Source organism: Carcharhinus amblyrhynchos, chromosome 12 (genome assembly GCF_965287045.1).
Source record: "Carcharhinus amblyrhynchos chromosome 12, sCarAmb.v2.hapA, whole genome shotgun sequence".
In the NCBI taxonomy this organism is placed as follows: domain Eukaryota; kingdom Metazoa; phylum Chordata; class Chondrichthyes; order Carcharhiniformes; family Carcharhinidae; genus Carcharhinus; species Carcharhinus amblyrhynchos.
Genome location: NC_137335.1, coordinates 14713175 through 14735463, shown reverse-complemented (window position 1 = coordinate 14735463; position 22289 = coordinate 14713175). Strand labels below are relative to the sequence as shown.

At 48.4% G+C, this 22289-nt stretch overlaps 1 protein-coding gene across 7 annotated transcripts in view; it reads right to left on the bottom strand.

Annotated features, from left to right (window-relative positions):
- The window catches only part of syne1b (spectrin repeat containing, nuclear envelope 1b), a 415064-nt gene that overhangs the window by 150712 nt on the left and 242063 nt on the right, over positions 1-22289 (bottom strand). For 5 of the 7 annotated variants that reach the window (XM_080200097.1, XM_080200090.1, XM_080200093.1 and 2 more), the window contains 14 exons: positions 19086-19250; positions 18252-18413; positions 17859-18053; positions 15857-16030; positions 14883-15074; positions 13040-13174; positions 11523-11647; positions 10588-10750; positions 9690-9830; positions 9447-9602; positions 7875-8081; positions 5469-5570; positions 3932-4051; positions 817-1017 (listed from right to left, as the gene is read on the bottom strand). In XM_080200097.1, coding sequence (XP_080056223.1) covers positions 817-1017; positions 3932-4051; positions 5469-5570; positions 7875-8081; positions 9447-9602; positions 9690-9830; positions 10588-10750; positions 11523-11647; positions 13040-13174; positions 14883-15074; positions 15857-16030; positions 17859-18053; positions 18252-18413; positions 19086-19250 — 2238 coding nt within the window. The remainder of the gene's footprint in view (positions 1-816; positions 1018-3931; positions 4052-5468; positions 5571-7874; positions 8082-9446; positions 9603-9689; positions 9831-10587; positions 10751-11522; positions 11648-13039; positions 13175-14882; positions 15075-15856; positions 16031-17858; positions 18054-18251; positions 18414-19085; positions 19251-22289) is intronic. The other 2 variants (XM_080200089.1, XM_080200091.1) reach the window with 1 other exon arrangement.

The window sequence follows — 22289 nt, the reverse complement described above, 5'->3', positions numbered from 1 at the left end:
AGAGAAGACTTTACTGGAATGACTCACTGAATGGGGAGACACGGTGGCACAGCAGTTAGCCACCTCACATTGCCAGGAACCCGGGTTCGATTCTGGCCTTGAGTGACTTCCTGTGCAGAGTCTGCACGTTCTCCCCATGTCTGCATGGGTTTCCTCCGGGTGTTCCGGTTTCCTCCCACAGTCCAAAGATGTGCAGGTTGGGTGATTGACCATGCTAAATCGCCCCTTAGTGAGTTGGGGGACCAGCTAGGGTAAAGGTATGGGGTTACAGGGATAGGGACTGGGTGGGATTATGATTGGTGCAGACTCGATGGGCTGAATGGCCTCCTTTTGCACTGTAGGATTCTATGATTCTATGAAAATACCACGAGACTCAGAAAATGAGAACCTCACCAGCGAGATCTCATTTTCCGATAAAAGTAAATTACTGAGAATGCTGGAATCTGAAACCAAAAGAGAAAATGCTGGAAAATCTCAGCAGGTCTGGCTTTGACAAAGGGTCATCGGGACTCGAAACGTCAGCTCTTTTCTCGCCTTACAGATGCTGTCAGACCTGCTGAGATTTTCCAGCATTTTCTCAATTCCCAACGTTCCCTGGACCCACCGGTGACATAAGGAAGTTCCCAAACAGGAAGGTCAGAGACCTAATTTCAATAAATTTAAATATAATTAGTAGGCTTTCCCAGGGAGGGTGAACCGGATACTGGGATGAAGATAGCTCACGATTCTGTTCGCAGTGGGAACATTGCTATCCACACATACTGCTGGTCTCAGTCCTCACATTGCTGGGGTGTATATAAGTAATAGCTTGCTCACCTTGTGTTTATCCAGAAGGTTCTTGACGTCTTCCCTGGAGGTGACCAGGATCCTTTGGTCCAGCGCCATCTTCTCTTGGCCCGTGTCCGTTAGATCGGCCAGGTCCTGCAGAGCTTGTTCGTACTGGCTCCTCAGTGCCAGGCTCTGGTTCAGGGAGCTGCGGCTCGAGCCGATGATCATGGTCAGTTCCTCATACATGTCCTTAAAGAAGAGGATGAGAAACGTCATGAACTGCACCAGAAACTCCTGCACTGACTGCCCATCAGCACCAGTATAGAACATGAATTAGGCCATTCGGCCCATCGAGTCTCACAGTGCCAGGGGCCCAGGTTCAAATCCGGCAAATTTGCTAATTTTCCCTAAGTTTGTGTGGATTTCCTCTGGATGCTCCGGTTTCCTCCCACACTCCAAAGATGTGTTGGGTTGGATTGATTGGCCATGATAAACTGACCCTAATATCAGGGGGATTAACAGGGTAAGTGCGTGGGTTTACAGGAATAGGGCCTGGATGGGATTGTGGTCAGTGCAGACTCGATGGGCCGAATAGCCTCCTTCTCACTGTAGGATCGTAGAGGTTCCCAGCATGGAAACAGGCTCTTTGACCCAACTTGTCCATGCCACCCTTTTTTATTAACCGCTAAGCTAGTCCCAATTGCCCGCATGTGGCCCATATCCCTCTATACCCATCTTACCCATGTAACTATCTAAATGCTTTTTAAAAGATAAAATTGTACCTGCCTCTACTACTACCTATGGCAGCTTGGTCCAGACACTCACTACCCTCTGTGTGAGAAAATTGCCCCCCTGGACACTTCTGTATCTCTCCCCTCTCGCTCAAATCTATGCCCTCTAATTTTAGCCTCCCCTACCTTTGGGAAAAGATATTGACTATCTAGCTGATCTATGCCTTTCATTATTTTATAGACCTCAATAAGATCACCCCTCAGCTTTCTACACTCCAGAGAAAAAAAGTCCCGGTCTATCCAGCCTCTCCTTGTAACTCAAACCATCAAGTCCCAGTAGCATCCTAGTAAATCTTTCATGATTCTGTGAGTCTGCTTCACCATTCGGTCGTGGCTGATAAGTTTTTCAACCCCAGTCTCCTGCCTTTTCCCTGTAACCTTTGACCCCCCCCCCTTACCAGTCAAGGACCTATCTGTTTAAGTCCCTTGCCTTTGGCTAATCCATTCCCCCACAGATTTGGAAAGTAAACAATTGCCAATGTTGTAAGGATAGCCAGCAGTTTAATTCTGCCTGCTGCTGCCCAATATTCACCCCTCCTCTCATGCTCCGTGTGCCCAGAGTGCGACTGAGATACCACACGGGGTAGCCCTGGTATTATTAGTTTAGAATCCCACAAGCTTTTGGAAATGATATTCCTTCGTCAGGGTGTGTGGAAGGTTTTGATCAGAGAAGAGCATATAAAGACACACACAGTTTACAGAATACTGATTAGAATGCGAGTCTCCACAGCTAACCTGCTATTCAAGTCTTAAAGATACAGACAATGTGAGCGGAGATAGCATTAAGCATTGGTTAAAGAGATGTGTATTGTCTCCAGACAGTATAATAAGTGAGATCTTACAAGTTCAGGCAGGCCTCACTTACTGTCCCAAAGGTAGGGGAGGCTAAAATTAGAGGGCATAGATTTGAGCGAGAGGGGAGAGATACAGAAGTGTCCAGGGGGGCAATTTTCTCACACAGAGGGTAGTGAGTGTCTGGACCAAGCTGCCATAGGTAGTAGTAGAGGCAGGTACAATTTTATCTTTTAAAAAGCATTTAGATAGTTACATGGGTAAGATGGGTATAGAGGGATATGGGCCACATGCGGGCAATTGGGACTAGCTTAGCGGTTAATAAAAAAGGGTGGCATGGACAAGTTGGGTCAAAGAGCCTGTTTCCATGCTGGGAACCTCTACGATCCTACAGTGAGAAGGAGGCTATTCGGCCCATCGAGTCTGCACTGACCACAATCCCATCCAGGCCCTATTCCTGTAAACCCACGCACTTACCCTGTTAATCCCCCTGATATTAGGGTCAGTTTATCATGGCCAATCAATCCAACCCAACACATCTTTGGAGTGTGGGAGGAAACCGGAGCATCCAGAGGAAATCCACACAAACTTAGGGAAAATTAGCAAATTTGCCGGATTTGAACCTGGGCCCCTGGCACTGTGAGACTCGATGGGCCGAATGGCCTAATTCATGTTCTATACTGGTGCTGATGAGACAATACACATCTCTTTAACCTATGCTTAATGCGATCTCCACTCACATTGTCTGCATCTTTAAGACTTGAATAGCAGGTTAGCTGCAAAGACTTGCATTCTAATCATTATTCTGTAAACTGTGTGTGTCTTTATATGTCCTTCTCTGATCAGAACCTTCCACACACCTGACGAAGGAATATCATTTCCGAAAACTTGTGGGATTATTATCAAATAAACTGGTTGGATTTTAACCTGGTGTTGTGAGACTTCTTACTGTGTTTACCCCAGTCCAACACCAGCATTCCTACACCATTATTAGTTTATTCAGGTAGAGGCACACACTGCCCCCAAAAGCTGCAGGAGTGAACTCCCTAACCCACAGTACTGATCTTAACGTTCATGGATATACAGTTAGTTGTTTCCAAAGCCAAACTCAACACCAATATTATAAAGTAACCACAGTCACATGCACCACAATTGGAGCTCATGTGGCGCAGTGGGTTAGGTGTCCCTGCCTCTGAGCTAGGAGCTCTGGGTTCGAGTCCCACCCCAGGTCTTGACGGCCAAGGAAGGTGCGTTCATATCACGGTCAAACAGGTTGAGGGTCAACTACAAAATCCTTCCAAACACGCCAAAGGCTGGCAGTAAGAGTGGAGAGACACCTGGTCAGCTATGTTTGATGTGGAGTGGTGCCCCCTCAAGCTTTAAGCCCCTGGCGACAGACTAGCGACCTGTTCCGGGAATTACTAGCTATGGAAATAGATGCAAATTAGTGCAACACTAGAAAGAGAAACATGCACAGAAATTACCCCCCTTCCCCACCATCCTAAACGGCCTGTGACAAGAGGACAACAGTCGAGCTGATCCCTCCCCATGAGAAACTGGCACAGTGAATGTGTTCAGACCTGGACTTTCGAAAGGTCCAGCAGTATAGCCTGGTCTGGCTGCAGCGCCTCTCCTCTCTCCTTTAAGTGACCGATCCGCGTCTCAAATTCCTTCAGATCATCTTCCGCCTGCAAGATAGCCTGTGAAACCCCAAAGAACAGATCACATCTGCATTAATGGCATCATCTCACCGCGGGAGCTGGAAGGATGCTGGAGCTCTTTACAACCTCCACTGGCACGAATAGCCAGAGGAAACTGGTCCAATCTTTACTGGTTTTGATTTTGGTGAGCCCCTTCAATGGTTAACTTCATTGCCTGGGGATTTCAATTATAATTCTGTGCCCTCATCATTTACATATTGTTTTGATCAGAAAACATTGCTTTAAAGACTGGTGGCAGCAGATTCGATAGTTACTCCCAGGGAGGCCATTGAAGCTAGACATGAAAGGGCAGAATGAAAGAGTGGGCAGGGTAATACACAAGGCCCAAGTGAAAGGGGTCAAGGGGTATGGGGAAAGAATTGGGAGTCCAACCAGCCATGATCATATTGAATGGCAAACCAGGCTCGAAGGGCCGAATGGCCTACTCCTGCTCAGGTGGCAGGGTGGCACAGTAGTTAGCACCGCTCTCTCACAGCGCCAGGGTTCGACTCGGGTTCGACTCAGGTTCAGGTCACTGTTTGTGTGGAGCTTGCATGTTCTCCCCATGTCTGCGTGGGTTTCCTCCGTGTGCTCCGATTTCCACCCACAGTCCAAAGATGTGCAGGTTAGGGGGATTGGCCATGCTAAATTGCCCCTTAGTGTCCAAATATGTGCAGGTTTGGAGGACTAGCTATACTAAATTTCCCCTTACTGTCCAAAGGTGTGCAGGTTAGGTGGATTGGCCATGCGAAATTGCCCCTTGGTGTCCCAAGATATGCAGGTTAGGTTGATTGGCCATGGTAACTGCGCAGGTCTACGGGGATAGGGCAGGGGGGGGGTCTGGGTAAGGTGGTCTTTTGGTCAGTCGATACAGACTCAATGGGCCAAATGGCCTCTTTCTGCACTGTAGGCATTCTATGGTTTTCTATGATATCATTAGAGGAATGAAGGTGGAAAGTGAGGAGGAAATGGTTTCACACAGAGGCTTGGACTGGGGGCGTATAAAGCAGAGACTGCAACATTGTTCAAAAGGGAAATGGATATCTGGAAGGGAAGGAAATAGAAAGGATAAATGGATCTGGGTTTTGGATAAACTGGAACCACTGGCACCAAATCAAACGTCGCAAATGGGACAGAACATCCGGGCCAGAATCTTACTGACACTAACACTGACAGGAACTTCCCATCCCGCCACAGTGAGATTTGGCTGGCAGCCCAATTCTCTGACCGTGCTGCAGCGGGAGCATGGCAGGAACAGGCGGTAAGATCACGCCCCGAAACTCTTCAAAGGGACAAAAGCAATCATTGTCAGGAGCTGCTTCCTGTGCCTCCAATATCCACTTTGGAGTTCCATCCCATCCCTTACAACCAGGAACGGCTGGAATGTCAGCTTCACCCAAACCGGAATGACTTTTACCTGGAGTTGCTCGGTGACACTGTGCTCCAAGGCCCCGGCCAGTTTCTGTAGGACGATGTATTTACTGTCCGCCAGAGAGGTGATCAGCAACTTCAGCTCCGTCTACAGGCAAAGGACAGCAGTGAGATTTCCATCGGTCAATGTTCCCCTTCCACAATCAGACATACGAGCCACATAAGTACTGGCTCCTGCTCTGCCCAAGACCGCAAGGAACTACAAAGGGTCGTGAATGTAGCCCAGTCCATCACGCAAACCAGCCTCCCATCCATTGACTCTGTCTACACTTCCCACTGCCTTGGCAAAACAGCCAGCATAATTACGGACCCCGGACATTCTCTCTTCCACGTTCTTCCATCGGAAAAAAGATACTCAAGTCTGAGGTCACGTACCAACTGACTCAAGAACAGCTTCTTCCCTGCGGCTGTCAACCTTTTGAATGGATCCACCTTGCATTAAATTGATCTTTCTCTGCACCCTAGCTATGACTGTAATATTACATTCTGCACCCTCTTGTTTCCTTCTCTATGAATGGTATGCTTTGTGTGAATAGCGCGCAAGAAACAATACTTTTCACTGTATCCCAATATATGACAACAATAAATCAAATCAAAAAGAGGCATAATTGAACAGCTCCAGGCAAACCACCTCCACACCTCACTTTTCCCATGAAGATATTGTTATGAACAGCCACAGAAATGCCAGTTCCCCAATGCTCCTCAGCCTCTCTTCTTGCCAACCACCTCCCCTGGCCTATGCTTTAGTTCTCTCTCATCTTTCCCATGCACTGCTTCACATCCCCCCTCCACCCTGCATCCCACGTAAATGCTGAGAAAAGCTCTTCAGTGTAAACATTGCTGTTCTACACAAGTGACGCACTTCAACTTCCGACTGCTGTTTCCAGTGGAGGCCAACTCCTCCAGCCCCTCCCAGTGTGCCCAACGTGTACCTTTGTTGTCCCATTTATCATTCAGTCTCAGTTACCTATAAACAATCCAGATATACCGGAGCAAACTGCCCGTTGTAAGTGATAGAGAATCACCAATAGTAAGTTGGAAAGGGTACAAAGAAGATTTACGTGGATGTTACTGGAATTGGAAGGTTCAAATTAAAAGGAGAGGCTAGATAGGCTGAGACTTTTTCCCCGAAGCGTATGAGTATGAGGGGTGACCTTATAGAGGTTTATAAAATCATGAAGGGCATTGATAAGATCGATAGCCAAGGTCTTTTCCCCAGGGTAGGGGAGTCCAAAACTAGAGGGCACAGATTTAAGGTGAGAGGAAAAAGGGACCCAAGGGGCAACTTTTTCACACAGAAGGTGGTGCGTGTATGGAACGAGGAGGTGGTAGAGGTGGGTACAATTACAACATTTAAAAGATATTTGGACAGGTACATGGATGGGAAAGGTTTAGAGAGATAGGGGTCAAATGCAGGCAAATGGGACTAGTTCAGTTTAGGAAACCTGGTTAGCATGGGCGAGTTGAGAACCACTCAGTGTTTCTGCGGGCTTTTTCTTCTAAACATTTGGCTGATAAGTGTGATTGTGGCACACAACTTAAATCCATTAAAGCACATATTAGAGCAATTTAATATTAGACTTCTATACACATTGAAAAACCTGCCCATCAACCTTAACCATTGTAAAGTCCCAAGATCAGAGATACAATAGGGACTGCCTATGAAAAAGGGGAAGCAATGGCCCAGTGGTATTATCTCTAGACTATTAATCCAGAAACTCAGCTATTGTTCTGGGGACTTGGATTCGAATCCTGTCATGGCAGATGATGGAATTTGAATTCAATAAAACAAATCTGGAATTAAGAATCTACGGATGACCATGAAACCATTGTCGACTGTCAGAAAAACCAATCTGGTTCACTAGTGTCCTTTAGGGAGAGAAATCTGCCGTCCTTACCCGGTCTGGCCTACATGTGATTCCAGAGCCTACATGTGACTCCACAGCAATGTGGTTGTCTCTCAACTGCCCTCCAAGGCCAACTAGGGATGGGCAATAAATGTTGGCCAGCCAGCGGCACCCATGTCCCACGGATGAATAAAAAAAATTAAACAGACTGTAGTTAGTTACTCCATCTCACAGTCCTTGACTTCTACAGATTTCAGCTGCACTGCGGGGAACTCCTTAACTCCAATCAATTCCACTTCTTAAATTGCTCCAAAGGGCGTTGTGTTTTGCTACTTAATCTGATATCATAATTTCCCAGAGTGTAATCCAAAAATAACCCTGCGTTTTCTCAGCAGTACTCCTACACTCACAGATTCTATGTGCTTTTTGAATTGGGAGTGTGAAGGCTCATTCACTGAGGCACGACAAGCTCTAACTGGACTCCACGATAATCCTCCAGTAACGTGAAGTAAAACCAAAAGATTTCGGAGCAGACCATCGCTCACCTGGTACTCCATCAGCTGCTGCAGTTGGTCTTTGATCCGCTCACACTGTTGTTTCACTGTTAGCCCCAGAAGATGCAGCCTTTCCTGTAGGCCATTCAGGGTCTCCTCAATCACCTCCTGGTTCGTGGGCTCAGGGAAGAGATGGAAGAAGGTGCCCTTCTTCTCCTTCACTTCTTCCATCACTTCCTCGATATCTTTTGCAAGAGCCTGATTAAAAACATAAATAAAGCAGTTGGCATGCATGCAAATAAGCAGTAGGCCATTCGGCCCTCTCCAAGCCTGACTTACCATTCAGTCAGATCTGGCTGTGGCCTCAACACCACTTACCTGCCTAAACCCCAATACCCTTTTGCTGTCTTGTTCATCAAGGGTGAGTCCATCTGTCTGCCTATGCTGTGCTCATTGATCCATCCATGATGTCCCCATCCATCCATCTATCTATCCGTCCACGATCCGTCCATCCGTCCATGATCCGTCCGTCCGTCTACGATCCGTCCGTCCGTCTACAATCTGTCCGTCTATCTGACCGTCCCTCTGTCTGTCCCTCTATCTGTCTGTCCCTCCCTCCGTCTCTCCCTCCGTCCCTCCCTCCGTCCCTCCATCCGTCCCTCCCTCCACTCTCTCTGGGGGAGGGAATTCCTCACTTCCACAAAAGGAAATGGAAGTTGCTTCTGAGGCAATTTCCCAAGAGGCAGACTGGTGTTTATCTCAAAATGGCCCCTGATGGTTTAGCCAAGAGATTGCCAATCTTAATGCTCCTCCACACCCTCATACAATGCTGATTATAAACATACAAAGCATGGCAATCGCATTGACGGGTCAAGATGTGAAAAGGTCAAAAAGAAATGAAGACCCAAGTGATTTATAATCAGTCAACTGAATTTCAAAAAAATACGCCTGCAAGTGATATTTGTACTTGCTTTCAATATACAACGCAGGGCTTGGAGAGACTTAGTCTACACTGAACATCCCAGTGTTTGAAGGTCTGTGTCTAACATACACACATGTACAAGCACATGCACACACACACGCATACATACATGTACGTGCACTCACACACACACATGCATACACACACGTACACGCACGCACACACCGGACTCCCCACCCATGTTCTCTTTGACCTATTGAGGTTTATTGCTGAATTTACAGATGGCCATTGAGAGAACATGTTAGCGACAGCAAGTCAGGTTATTGAGTCTACCTCCACTGTCCACTAGTGACACAGCATCCAGTCTTTTTCCAGTCTATTCCATGCTTGACGAGGAAATCCTCGGGTCTGAATTTTCCCACCATGGGAATCATAGTGCACAGAACGAGTGCCATGCAAAGGCCCATCGGGTGGGATTTTCCAGTTTCGGGGCGTGCGTGGCTGGAAAATCGCACCCCGAGTGTTTACTCCACACCCCTCTACCTCAGGCCCACGCCCTGATATGTAACAGTCTGGATCCAAACACAGGTCCGGCCCCTCCACCACAACCTACAAACTGACCCTGAATAACGCACCGTGAGGCAGAATCAACCCCAAGTTAATGTCATTAAAACCTAGATGAGGGCTAATGAACGTCTCACCTCCTCATGATACAAGTGCGCTTCGACCTTTTCCGGGAGGAAGCTCCCGCTGGCAAATAAGTGATCTTCAACACCGTCCAGCCAGTGCGAGGTAACGGAGGCCGCATCATACAGCTTCTGCTCCAGGGGAAGGCTCTGTTCCTCCGCATCTTTACCCTACGCAGAGATGGAAAGTGAGTCCTGCAGCCTGATCACATCGATCAAAAACATCAATGGAAGGGAGAATGAGAGCGGGTACGGTACCTGAGGGGAAACACTTGCGAAAGCTTGTCCCAGGCCAGTAAGCACGGTTTTGGCTGCCTGCACCAACTTGTCCAATGTCTGATCTTCTCCTTTAAATAAAGCCATCCCACTTGACACTGCACTGGACAGACCATAAACCTGCTGACGGTGAGAGAGAAAATCATTTTAAGTTATTCTTTGGTACAGACTGTATTCATACAGAGGCCAAGCAGTCCATGAGAGAGGTGACTGTGCTGCTTAGTCATGACTGAATCCCTATCCCGGATCCCTGGCAGCACGGTAGCACAGTGGTTAGCACTGCTGCCTCACAGCGCTAGGGACCTGGGTTCAATTCCAGCCTTGGATCACTGTCTGTGTGGAGTTTGTACATTCTCCCCGTGTCTATGTGGGTTTCCTCCGGGTGCTCCGGTTTCCTCCCACAGTCCAAAGATGTGTAGGTTAGATGAATTGGCCATGTGAAGTGCCCCTCAGTGACTAAAGATATGCAGGTGAGGTGGATTGGCCATGCTAAATTGCCCTTAGTGTCCAAAGATGTGCAGGTTAGGTGGATTGGCCAGGCTAAGTTGCCCTTAGTATCCAAAGATGTGTAGGTTAGGTGGATTGGCCATGCTAAATTGCCCCTTAGTGTCCAAAGATGTGCAGGTTAGGTGGATTGGCCATGCTAAATTGCCCCTTAGTGTCCAAAGATGTGCAGGTTAGATGGTAAGTGTGTGGAGTTACTGGGATAGGATGGGGTTAGGGCCTAGGTAGGATACTCTGTCAGACTCAATGGGCCCAATGGCCTCTTCTGCTTTGTAGGGATTCGATGATTCTATGATCATTCATATGAAAGGCAACACTCTGTGGAATGAGGGGTGGGGGTGGGCTGTATGTTCCAGCTGCACATTCAGGCTGTTACCTGTTGCTCCTGGTTTTGCTCCAAGGTATTTTTGAACATCTTCTGCTTGGTGCTGATCTCTTTCAGGAGTTTCTGCCACTTGATGCTCAGTTGCTGCAAGGCAAAAACCTTCTCCCCTTCGAAACCAAGCTCCTGCGGTAACGTTTCAGTGCGGCCAGTCTCACTGGGTAAAAAAAAACCCAAAACGGTCAGGCCCGCAGCCTCCCAGTCACTGACAAACCAGAAAAGCCACTTCACTAGAAATACACCTCAGTCATTATCGTCGCTTGCCCTGAGATCGCAAAGGTGACAACTCAACTCAGAGAACTTGAGGAAAACCTTTTCTTTACCCTAAAATTCGCTGCCTGAGTTGGTGGTGGAGACAGAGACTCTAAACTCGTGAAAAGATATATCAAAGCTTGATACGGCTCCTGCTCTGACCAAAACAACAAAAAACTACCGAGCGTTGTGAACACAGCCCAGTCCATCACGCCCATTGACTCCATCTATACTTCTAACTGCCTCGGAAAAGCAGCCAGCATAACCAAGAGCCCCACACGCACCCCGGACATTCCCTCTTCCACCTTGGGGAAAAAGATACAAAAGTCTGAGATTACGCACCAACCGACTCAAGAACAGCTTCTTCCCTGCTGCCATCAGACTTTTGAATGGACCTTCCTCACATTAAGTTGATCTTTCTCTACACCCTAGCTATAACTGTAACACTACATTCTGCACTCTCTCCATTCTTAGTCCCCTATGTACTCTATGAACAGTATGCTTTGTCTGTAAAGCGTGCAAGAAACAATACTTTTCACTGTATCCCAATACATGTGACAATAATAAATTGAATCAACTAAAACAGACAGAACTGAGTCTGGGAGGGTTAGGGCCCCGCTGTCCCCGGGAAGAGGCAGCCTATCTCTTAAATCAAAGCTCCCCCCCCGGTGACTCACATGGCCTGCGTCCTCTGCTCCTCACTGACACCCTCCATGCTGCTTTGTTGGGTCATTATCTTCTCTCCACTGCTGGCCACCGACCTCAGGAGGTTCTTCTGCTCTGCCAGCTGCTGCTCCAGCTCCTGGGGGGACAGATTCAGGAAAAACAAAGGGAACCCATCCGTCAAACAAAAGCCTGGTCACGCACAGAGGGAACAGCCCAGTTAGCGTGAGGGTCAGCCCTCTGCCTGCTGGGTGGAATAGCGGGTGGGAAAAGCAGCCGTGTTCCCCGACAATGACTTTGATTTGTTTAATGATTGGGGAGTGATTTTTAATGGCTGTCTCCGTGCGCCGGAAGTTCATTTGGGATACCCCCTCTTGGGGGTGGGGGGGCAGTGCCCTGGCATGACCCACAGCTCCTCTGGGAGGGTTGCTTCGCCCAGATGAACGCCATGGAAACCAACTGGAATTCAGCTTTGAAGTTCTTAAAGTTTTCTATGGTTCTACCTTTCATGCTCAAAAGATACGATGGCACAGTGGTTAACACTATTGCCTCGCAGTGCCACAGCCTTGGGTTCGATTCCCGGCTTGGATCACTGTCTGCGCAGAGTCTGCACATTCTCCTCATGTCTGCGTGGGTTTCCTCCGGGTACTCTGGTTTCCTCCCACAGTCCGAAAGATGTGCTGGTTAGATGTATTGGCCGTGCTAAATTCTCCCTCAGTGTCCCCAAACAGGCGCCGGAGTGTAGCGACTAAGGGATTTTCACAGTAGCTGCATTGCAGTGTTAATGTAAGCTGACTTGTAACACTAATAAATGAAGTCTAAAAACTTTAAAACACTCCAAAGAATGTGCGGGTTACGTGGAATGGCCATGGGAAATGTATGGGGATAGGGCCTGGATGTGATACTCTATCAGAGGTTCGATGCAGACTCAATGGGCTGAATGGCCTCTTCTGCACTGTAGAGAGTCAGTGATAAAGGGGTGGTTAAAAAAATTTTGAGGGGGGGCGTTTGGGGCAGGGGAGGCAGCTGTTCCCAATGGTTTGTGGGCACCCCCCTACAGGGTGTGCCCCCACTTGCATTTAAAAAACATAACATGGCTTGCCCACTCCCACCCTTTGTGTTACGCGGCGTGCTGGGTATTGTGTGGATCAACTGGCTCATTAAGAAGCTCAACTGACCCTTAGTTATTCTTAAAATGGTGGGCCTATGTTTAGCACCCGCATACCTCCTGCGAGATGGGGCACAGGTTGGAGATGGGTTTGTCACTGCTTACGCTCTACATGTCTTCCCCCCCTCCCACTAAAGACACACACCCAGTGGGGTGGAGGTGGGGGAAGTGAGGGGGAGAGGTTAGAAGTGTTGTAAAATCCAGCCCAATATCTCCCCGTTTATCCCCACAAAATCCTAATCTCGATCTTTTCTGAACCTTCTCTGTCACAACTGGAAGTAAAACGTTGGCCGTTGTTGTAATGGTGAACATTTATCGCCGGTGCATGTCTCTGAGTTAAACGCTAGCCGCTGGTCTACTTGCCTTCTGTCTCTGTAGGCTGTTCTGCTGGTGCTGAAAGCGAGAGGCCCGAGCCTGTACCAGCCACTCCTGGACACTGGGGCTCGGGTGGAAGGTGGAATCCATTTCCGTGTCCTCCTTCTCCTGCACCACGCCGTGCTTTAGGGGAAGACAAAGCACACAGTCACTTGACGGGATTACATCGTCAATTCCAACAAACCCCCCCCCCGCCACCCGACCCTTCTTCTGAAGGTACAGATTTGACTCAAACACATTTATGAAAAGAGGCACCTTGAATAGCTTATTCTCATTACACCAAGTTTGATGAAACTCAGTGGTTTGTGAGACATCTTCAAGGGCAACTGAGTGACAATCACTTTGCCATGGGACTTTTTTTCTATTTATTCGTTCCTGGGGTGTGGGTGTCGCTGGCTGGGCCCGCATTTATTATCCATTCCTGAGGGCATTAAGAGCCAACCACATTGCTGTGGGTCTGGAGTCGCTTGTGTGTGTGTGTGTGTGTGCGTGTGTGTGTGTGTGTGAGTGTGTGTGTGTGTGTGTGAGTGTGGACGCGTGTGACTGTTTGTATGTGCACAAGTGTACATGTGCATATGTGCATGCATGCACCTGTATGTATGTGCCTGTGTGCATGCATTTGTGTGTGCGTATATCAGACATGTGCACATATGCATAAATATGCGAGAGTGCATGTGTGTGTGTGCACATGTGTGCATGGTCATATGTGCACCCATGTGCACATGTATATGTATGTGCATCTGCTTGTGTGCACATGTGCATGTTTGTTAGCATGGGTGGAGATGTTTGTATGTGCGCACAGTCTCCTCTGTATCTCTGCTTTGTATGATAGGATTCTCCTCATTTTACACACAAGTTCATTTGCTACAATCCAGTAAAAATAAACTACAATGAGCTGTCCACACTGCAGGGCTGGAAATAGTTTGTGAATGAGATTGCTGAGATTTCCCCTCCCCTGCTTATTTCATTACAGTTACAGATTGAAAATCTCACGCTTGTCTTTCACTGGGCACCATTCACTCCTTCACGTGTGTGTTTAGCTCACGGATCCATTCACACACACACCCAGCAAGCTGAACAGCTCTGCCAATATGATGCAGCAAGAGCTTAAGAGATAAAAACAGAGGGCACTGGAAGGACTTCTCTGAAGGAAAATAAGAGTTAACGTTTCGAGTCTAATATTACAAGTCTAAGGGGTGGCACAGTGGTTAGCACTGCTGCCTCACAGGACCAGGGACCCGGGTTCGATTCCCAGCTTGGGTCACTGTCTGTGAGGAGTCTGCACTTTCTCCCCATGTCTGCGTGGGTTTCCTCCGGGTGCTCCGGTTTCCTCCCACAGTCCGAAAGACGTGCTGGTTAGGTACATTGGCCATGCTAAGTTCTCCCTCAGTGTACCCGAACAGGTGCCGGAGTGTGGCGACTAGGGGATTTTCACAGTAACTTCATTGCAGTGTTGATGTAACCTTACATGTGACCAATAAATAAATAAACTTTAATAAGCTTTTAAAACATAAAATCTGCATTGCAGATTATAGAAAGCAGCAGCTTTGACACAGAATGTTGTAGCAGTGAAGCCAGGCTAAGTATGATGGGATCTAACTGCCTGAGTTATATTTGGAAAAATATTCTGACAACAAACATAAAGACAACACAGAAAGTGGCCTGGAACTGGGTGTCCCACCCGCCTGCCTCTTCAGCCACAACAGATGGATGGGTGGGAGGGGAGGATTTTTCCAAATCTAGCCCCCACTTTGTGAAGCATTGTTGAGGAACCGAGAGTGCTCCAAAGGTAACAATCCAGTTAGTGAGAGGATGAGGGAATGGGCCTCACTTTGATACTGATCCGTTTGTCCTGCAGCATTCTCTGCAGCTCCGTCAAGCTCCCCTTCAGATTCCGGAGTTTCTCCAACAGGTGCTCCGCTTGCTCCCGGGTCTCGGGCTTTCCCTCCATGAGGAGATTTTCGCTGTTCATGAAGAGCTCGGAAACGAAAGCCACTTTCCTCTCGATCTCCGCCAACATGTTCTGCAGCAGAAACAGTGAGGTCAGCTCAAATCATCACCCAATGCACACACGAGCCCACACAAGCCAACACGGGCCACACATGGACTATACGTGCCACACACGCATCACATGCGACACATACGTGACACACAAGCCACACATACTACACATGCGCCGCACACAAGCCACAGAGACACACATGACACATATGAGACACACACGCCGCACCTGTGCCACACATGGGCCACGCACATGCAACACCTGACCAACACATGCACAACACACAATTGAATGACAGTGCAGGCTTGAGGGGCCGAATGGCCTATGCCTGCTCCTATTGCTGATGTTCTTATGTGTGCTGTTCTTATGCAAAAGCTATTTCATACCACAACTCATTTCAAGTTAAAAACTTAGAGATGCGAGGGTAGTGCTAACCACTCCGCACAGTGGCACAGTGGTTAGTACTGCTGCCTCATAGCGTCAGGGACCCGGGTTCCATTCCCAGCCTCAGGTCTCTGTCTATGTGGAGTCTGCACGTTCTCCCTGTGTCTGCATGGGTTTCCTCTGGGTGCTCCGGTTTCCTCCCACCATCCCAAAGATGTGTGGGTTAGGTGGATTGGCCATGCTAAATTGCCCCTTAATGTCAGAGGGGTTAGCTAGGGTAAATGCAGGCTTATGGGGATAGGGCCTCGGTGGGATTGTGGTCGGTGCAGACTCGATGGGCCGAATGGCCTCCTTCTGCAATGTAGGCATGCTACAATTCTATGATTATGACCAGTATTTCTTTGAACTTGAATCAGTACCTGGCAGTCAGTCAGTTGCTCCTCCACGTCCATCTGCTCCTGAGGGACCTGAAGTGTAGCATCCAGTGCGGCCTTCGTGATGAGCAGCCAATTGTCCAGCTCGTCAGCCTCGCTGCGATAGAGCTGCAGAGCTTGCTCCTGGCGCTGTTCCTCCACCTGCTCATTCAACCTCTCCTAAAGACACAAGGGACATGTTTTTATGCCTTACCATCACTGCTCAAGTCTCCATTCAGCTCAGAGATGTGACCATGAGCATTCAGTCATTCTCCATCCTGTGTCCGACCTCCCCATCCTTGGCCCAATCTTCTCACTGAGATAAATAGCTTCAGATCAAATCCAATGATTGTGCTGTCACCATCTCTGCCTCCTCTGATCCTACCTTGTCCCATTACCACCCCACATTAGCCTTGCACCATCACCCCTTTCATCAGCCTATCACCCCTGCTCTCTGCCCTACAAGACCACAGCTTCAAGTTTTTAGGTGTTCAGGTCACCAACAACCTGTCCTGGTCCCCCCCGATACTATAGTTAACAAAGCCCGCTAACACCTCCAGTTTCTCAAAAGACGAAGGAAATTTGGCATGTCCGCTAAGACTCTCACCAACTTTTATAGGTGCACCATAGAAAGCGTTCTATCTGGTTGTATCGCAGTTTGGTATGGCTCCTGCTCTGTCCAAGATTGCAAGAAACTACAAAGAGTCGTGAACAAAGTCCAATCCATCACATAAACCAGCCTCCCACCAACCTCCCATCCATTGACTCTGTCTACACTTCCCACTGCATCAGCAAAGCAGCTGGCATAATTAAGGACCCCACACATCCCGGACATTCTCTCTTCCACCTTCTTCCACCGGGAAAAAGATATAAAAATCTAAGAACACGTACCAACTGACTCAAGAACAACTTCTTCCCTACTGCCATCAGACTTTTGAATGGACCTACCTCACATTAAGCTGATCTTTCTTGGCACCCTAGCTATGACTGTAACACTATATTCTGCACTCTCTCCTTTCCTTCTCTATGAATGGTATGCTTTGTTTGTGTAGCACGCAAGAAGCAATTCTTTTCACAGATTCATTAATTATTTATTAGTGTCACAAGCGGGCTTACATTAACACTGCAATGAAATTACTGTGAAAATTCCCTGGTTGCCACACTCCAGCACCTATTAAGTACACTGAGGGAAAATTTGGCATGGCCAGTGCATCCAACCAGCACGTCTTTCAGACTGTGGGAGGAAACCGGAGCATCCAGAGGAAACCCACGCAGACATGGGGAGAACATGCAGACTCCACACAGACAGTCACTTTCTATGGTACATCAGTCAAAATTGGTGACAGTCATAGCGGACATGATGAATTTCCTTAGCCTCCCGAGAAAGTAGGCACTATATTGGGATACAGTGAAAAGTATTGTTTCTTGTGTGCTGTACAGATAAAGCATACCGTTCATAGAGTACATCGGAGAGAAGGAGAGGAGAGGGTGCAGAATGTCGTGTTACAGTCATAGCTAAGGTGTAGAGAAAGATGATTGGCTATTTAAGATAAAGATGAGGAGCAATTTCTTCCCTCTGAGGGTGGCACCGTGGTTAGCACTGCTGCCTCACAGCACCAGGGACCCAAGGTGGCACAGTGGCACAGTGCTTTGCACTGCTGTCTCACCGTGCCAGAGTTCAATGCCCGGTTTGGATCACGGCCTGTCTGGAGTCTGCACGTACTCCCCGTGTCTGCATGGGTTTCCTCCAGGTGCTCCAGTTTCCTCCCACAGTCTGTAAGATGTATTAGATGCAGTGGCCGCGCTAAATTCTCCCTCAGTGTACCCCAACAGGTACAGGAGTGTGGCACCTAGGGGAATTTCACAATAAACTTCACTGCAGTGTTAATGCAAGCCTACTTGTGACGCTAATAAATAAACTTTAAGATGAAACTAAACAGGATAAAGCTGAAATAAAAAACACCCAAAAGATGGAATCCTTTGGGTGGAGAGTTCAGAGTCTGCAAACCTCGAGAAGTTGTTTCTTTCCCAATGCTTTCATTTTGATGGTGGCCATGCGCTCAGCGAGGACTGTGAGGGTGGACTGCATCGCCAGCTGGTCAGATGTATCTGTGTCCACCGTGTCTGACACCAGCTCTTCAGCAAAGCAGATCTGTAGCTCATTGATCTCATCCTGCAGCGTCACAATCTCGTCCATCAGCTCCTGCGAGACACAAAACCGTAAATGTCCTTCATTCCAATCTGGCAAAGCTCAAAGGTCAGCAGGCACTGTGGTTGAAGGGCTGGCCTCAGGGAGGAGCTCCTTTATAAACCACTCACAGAGATAAATGGCTGGAGCAGCAGCAGGGTTCACTGATAGCAGTAATGAGCTAAATCAGGGACAGCTACCCCAGAACCATACCTGGTGTGCGGACATCTGGACATCATGACTCTTGCCTGCGTCAAGCGCCTCCCCAAGCTTCCCCTCGATGGACTCCATCTTGGCGGACACTGACTGGACGGAATCCTGATACTTCTGCTGACGTTCGAGGGCCTCATAGAGTGTGCGCTGCTTTTCACTGATCTACAGCACAGAGAGGGACAGCTGGCTAATATTTACTCAGCAAACTCTATCAGATAGCTGCTTATCACTGTCACTCTGATACAATTTACTCACGTCCCATGTGACCAGAAACACACACACACACACACACACACAGTATCCAAAGATGTGTACATTAGGTGGATTGGCCATGCTAAATTTCTCCTTAGTGTCAAAGGTGTGCAGGTTAGGTGGATTGGCAATGCTAAATTGCCGCTTAGTGTCTAAAGATGTGCAGCTTAGGTGGATTGGCCATGCTAAATTGCCACTTAGTGTCTAAAGGTGTGCAGTTTAGGTGGATTGGCCATGCTACATTGTTCCTTAGTGTCCAAAGATGTGCAGGTTTGGCAGATTGGCCATGTTTAAATGCCTGGGGTTATGGAGATAGGTCGTGGGTAAGATGCTCTTCCAAAGAGTCAGTGCTGAGTTGATGGGCTGAATGGCCTCCTTCTGCTCTCTCAGGATTCTCTGGTAGTGACGCCCATATCCCAAGAATGAACAAAATTCTCTAAATCCGTCAGAACCACAGTGAAGGAATCAGGAGCCCGGGATAGAGGAGAGGAGAAAGAGAAACAAAACGAGGGGTGGGGAGGGGCCTGGGAGAAACAGACAGAAAGGGGGATTATTCGCAGTGGCCATCGGTCACCAACTCACCACATTCTTTAACGTCTCCCAGGAGCGCTGCAGGTCATCAAGCTTGGAGGATGCCATGTCTCCCAGCGTGCTCTCGAACTGTTCCTGCAGTGACGCGGCAACATTCACATCCTGAGCAGTGAGAGCTGCTGTCTGCAGTTCGTCTGTCGTGTAATAAGCCCCATCCTGGAAATATAAACACTGAGACTCTGGGTGACTGCGTAGCCAAGGATTATAAAGTTGTATTGGAACATGCTGCAAGGTTAGACAAGTCAGGCCTGGAGCTGACTCCGACCTAGATAGTTAACATCACCAATATAGCTGTACAAAGAAAAACTGGCTCTTCCCCTATTCCTCTCCCGTTGTATCTATCCAGCTTCCAATCACCCTGTGGCTCTCCCCACTACATGAATGTCAAGGCAGCTCATGCAAGACTCTTTCCATTAATTCCCCCATTTCTCCAGTTGCTGACGATAACAGATCCCGATGCTCCAATTTGGGGCTTATCCACCCATGAGCGACATGCACAAGGAACAGCTCCCTCCCTCAACTTCCTCCAAACTCCAGGGCAGTGGAAGGAATCACAAGGTGGCACAGTGGTTGGCACTGCTGCCTCGCAGCGCCAAGGACCCAGGCTTGATTTCAGCTTCGGGTGACTTGTCTGTGCAGAGACCACACATTCTCCCTGTGTCTGCGTGGGTTTCCTCCAGATGCTCCAGCTTCCTCCCACATTCCCAAAGATGTGCAGGTTAAGTTGTTTGAGCATGCCAAATCGATCTTAGTTCCAGGGGAATTAGCAGGGTAAATATGTGGGGTTACAGTGGGATGGTAGTCAGTGCAGACTCGATTGGCCGAATGGCCTTCTTCTGTACTGTACGGATCCTATGGCCACTGCACATCAGAACCAGTTACTCCCCTGTAGATTTGGTATGTCACGTGCTGCTCAGGCCCAAGTGTTAATTATCTGTTCATTGTGTTTGATTATAAGCTGGCAGTGGGCACTGGCAGGGATTTCATTTGGGCGCCTGTACCAGCATGTTCCTGGCCTTCCCAATCGGTGGGCGCTGCAGGGACTCATCAGCCCCAGGAATTACCTTTCCATCGTAATTAGTTAAGTTTCCTCTAGACATTCTATCTTAGTCACAGCTCCCCACCAGGGGTTGCCATCTCCCTCTCATTTGTTTAATTCACTGACCATAACAGAGTATCAAGGGAAACTTATCAAAAGGGTGATGGGGGTTGAGTTAGATTTAACAAATAAATGTAGGGTGGTACAGTGGTTAGCACTGCTGCCTCACAGTGCCAGGGACTCAGTTCGAATCCGGCCTTGGTGACTGGCTGCGTGGAGTTTGCGCATTCTCCCAGTGTTTGCGTGGGCTTCCCTCGGGTGCTCCGATTTCCTCCCACACTCCAAAGGTTAGGAAGATTGGCCATGCTAAATTGCCCCTTAGTGTCCAAAGATGTCTAGGTTAGATGGATTGGCCATGCTAAATTGTCCCTTAGTGTCCCAGGATGTGCAGGTCAGATGGATTATCTATGGTAAATGTGTAGGGTTATGGGGATAGGGTGGGGGAAAGAGCGTGGGTAAGGGGGAGTCAGTGCAGACTTGATGGGCTAAATGGCCTTCTTCTGCACTGTCAGGATTCTATAATTCTAAATGTAAGGCTAAGCAAGGTTGGCTCCAAGACTACCCTTCACCAACCAGCTGTCCGGAAACAAACACTAAGCTCTGGAATTCCCCATCAAATCTTTCCGTCTCTATCAAGCTCACCTCATTTAGGGCCCTCCTTTGACCAAGCTTTGGGGTCACCTGTCCTGATATCTCAATGCGACTCTGTGTTAGGTTTTGTCTGATGACAGTCCAGTCAAACATCTTGGGTTGTTTCGCTACACTGAAGGTGCTATATAAACACAGCTTGTTGTTCTGTTGGCACAGGGCACTTTAGAAACATAGAATCCCAGCTGTTCAGAAAGAGGCCACTCGGCCCATCGAGTCTGCACTGAATCTCCGAAACAGCTCCTTATCCAGGTCCTCTGCTCAGTCCTATCCGAGTAGCCTTGCACATTCAGCATGGCTAATCCGCCTAACCTGCACATCTCTGGACTGTGGGAGGAAACCAGAGCACCCAGAGGAAACCCACTTTATTCCAGGGAATTTTTAAAAAATGATTGTGGGTAAGGGGGCAATGAAGGGAAATTGCCTGTTTCATAGAATCATAGAATCCCTACAGTGCAGAAGGAAGGCATTCGACTCATCGAGTCTACACCCACTCTCTGACAGTATTTTACCCAGACCCGCTCCCCTGCCCTATCCCTGTAACTCCACACATTCACCATGGTTAATTCCCCTAACCTACACATCTTTGGACACTAAGGGGCAATTTAGCATGGCCGATGCACCTAACCCACACCTCTTTGAAGTCTGGGAGGAAACAGGAGCACCTGAAGGAAACCCATGCAGAACGGGGAGAATGTGCAAACTCTGCACAGACAGGATGGAACGGTGACACAGTTAGCGCTGCTGCCTCACAACGCCAGGGACCCCAGTTCAATTCCAGCCTCGGGTCACTGTCTGTGTGGGGTTTGCATCTTCCCCTCGTTTCCCCCCGCCAACCCCCCCAGGTTTCCTCCAGGTGCTCCGGTTTCCTCCCACAGTCCAAAAAGAATGTGCAGGTTAGGTTGATTGGCCATGCCAAATTGACCCTAGTGCCAGGGCAATTAGCAGAGTAAATATGTGGGGTTGTACAGGTATAGGTGGGATTGTGGTCAGTAGACTCGATGGGCCGAATGGCCTCCTTCTGTACTGTGGGGATTCTATGAACCAAGGCCGGAATTGAACCAGGGTCCCTGGCGCTGTGAGGCAGCAGTGCTAACCAGTGTCCCACCCAGAGGCTTGGGAACCTGAGGTTAAGCAGAATGGAGAAGACTGGATAAGTGGGGTAAATATGTCTCTGGGGGATTGGTGGGTTAGGCTGAAAATTAATCTCAATACTCCTCTAGCTGTTATCAACATGTAGGTTTCACAACAAATGATGTGTGCATTTAGAATACATGCCTGTACACCTCCTATTGTGGATTCTCTACACCTAGTGCAACTTTGAAGCAAGGGAAGGTTCCACCTTAGCAGGGCCAGCGGTAGGGGTCACTATTCACAAACCCGCCAGGCATGCTGCCCATCCATGGTTGCTGGGTAAAACCGTCATTGCCTGGCGTCTCTGAAGTGAT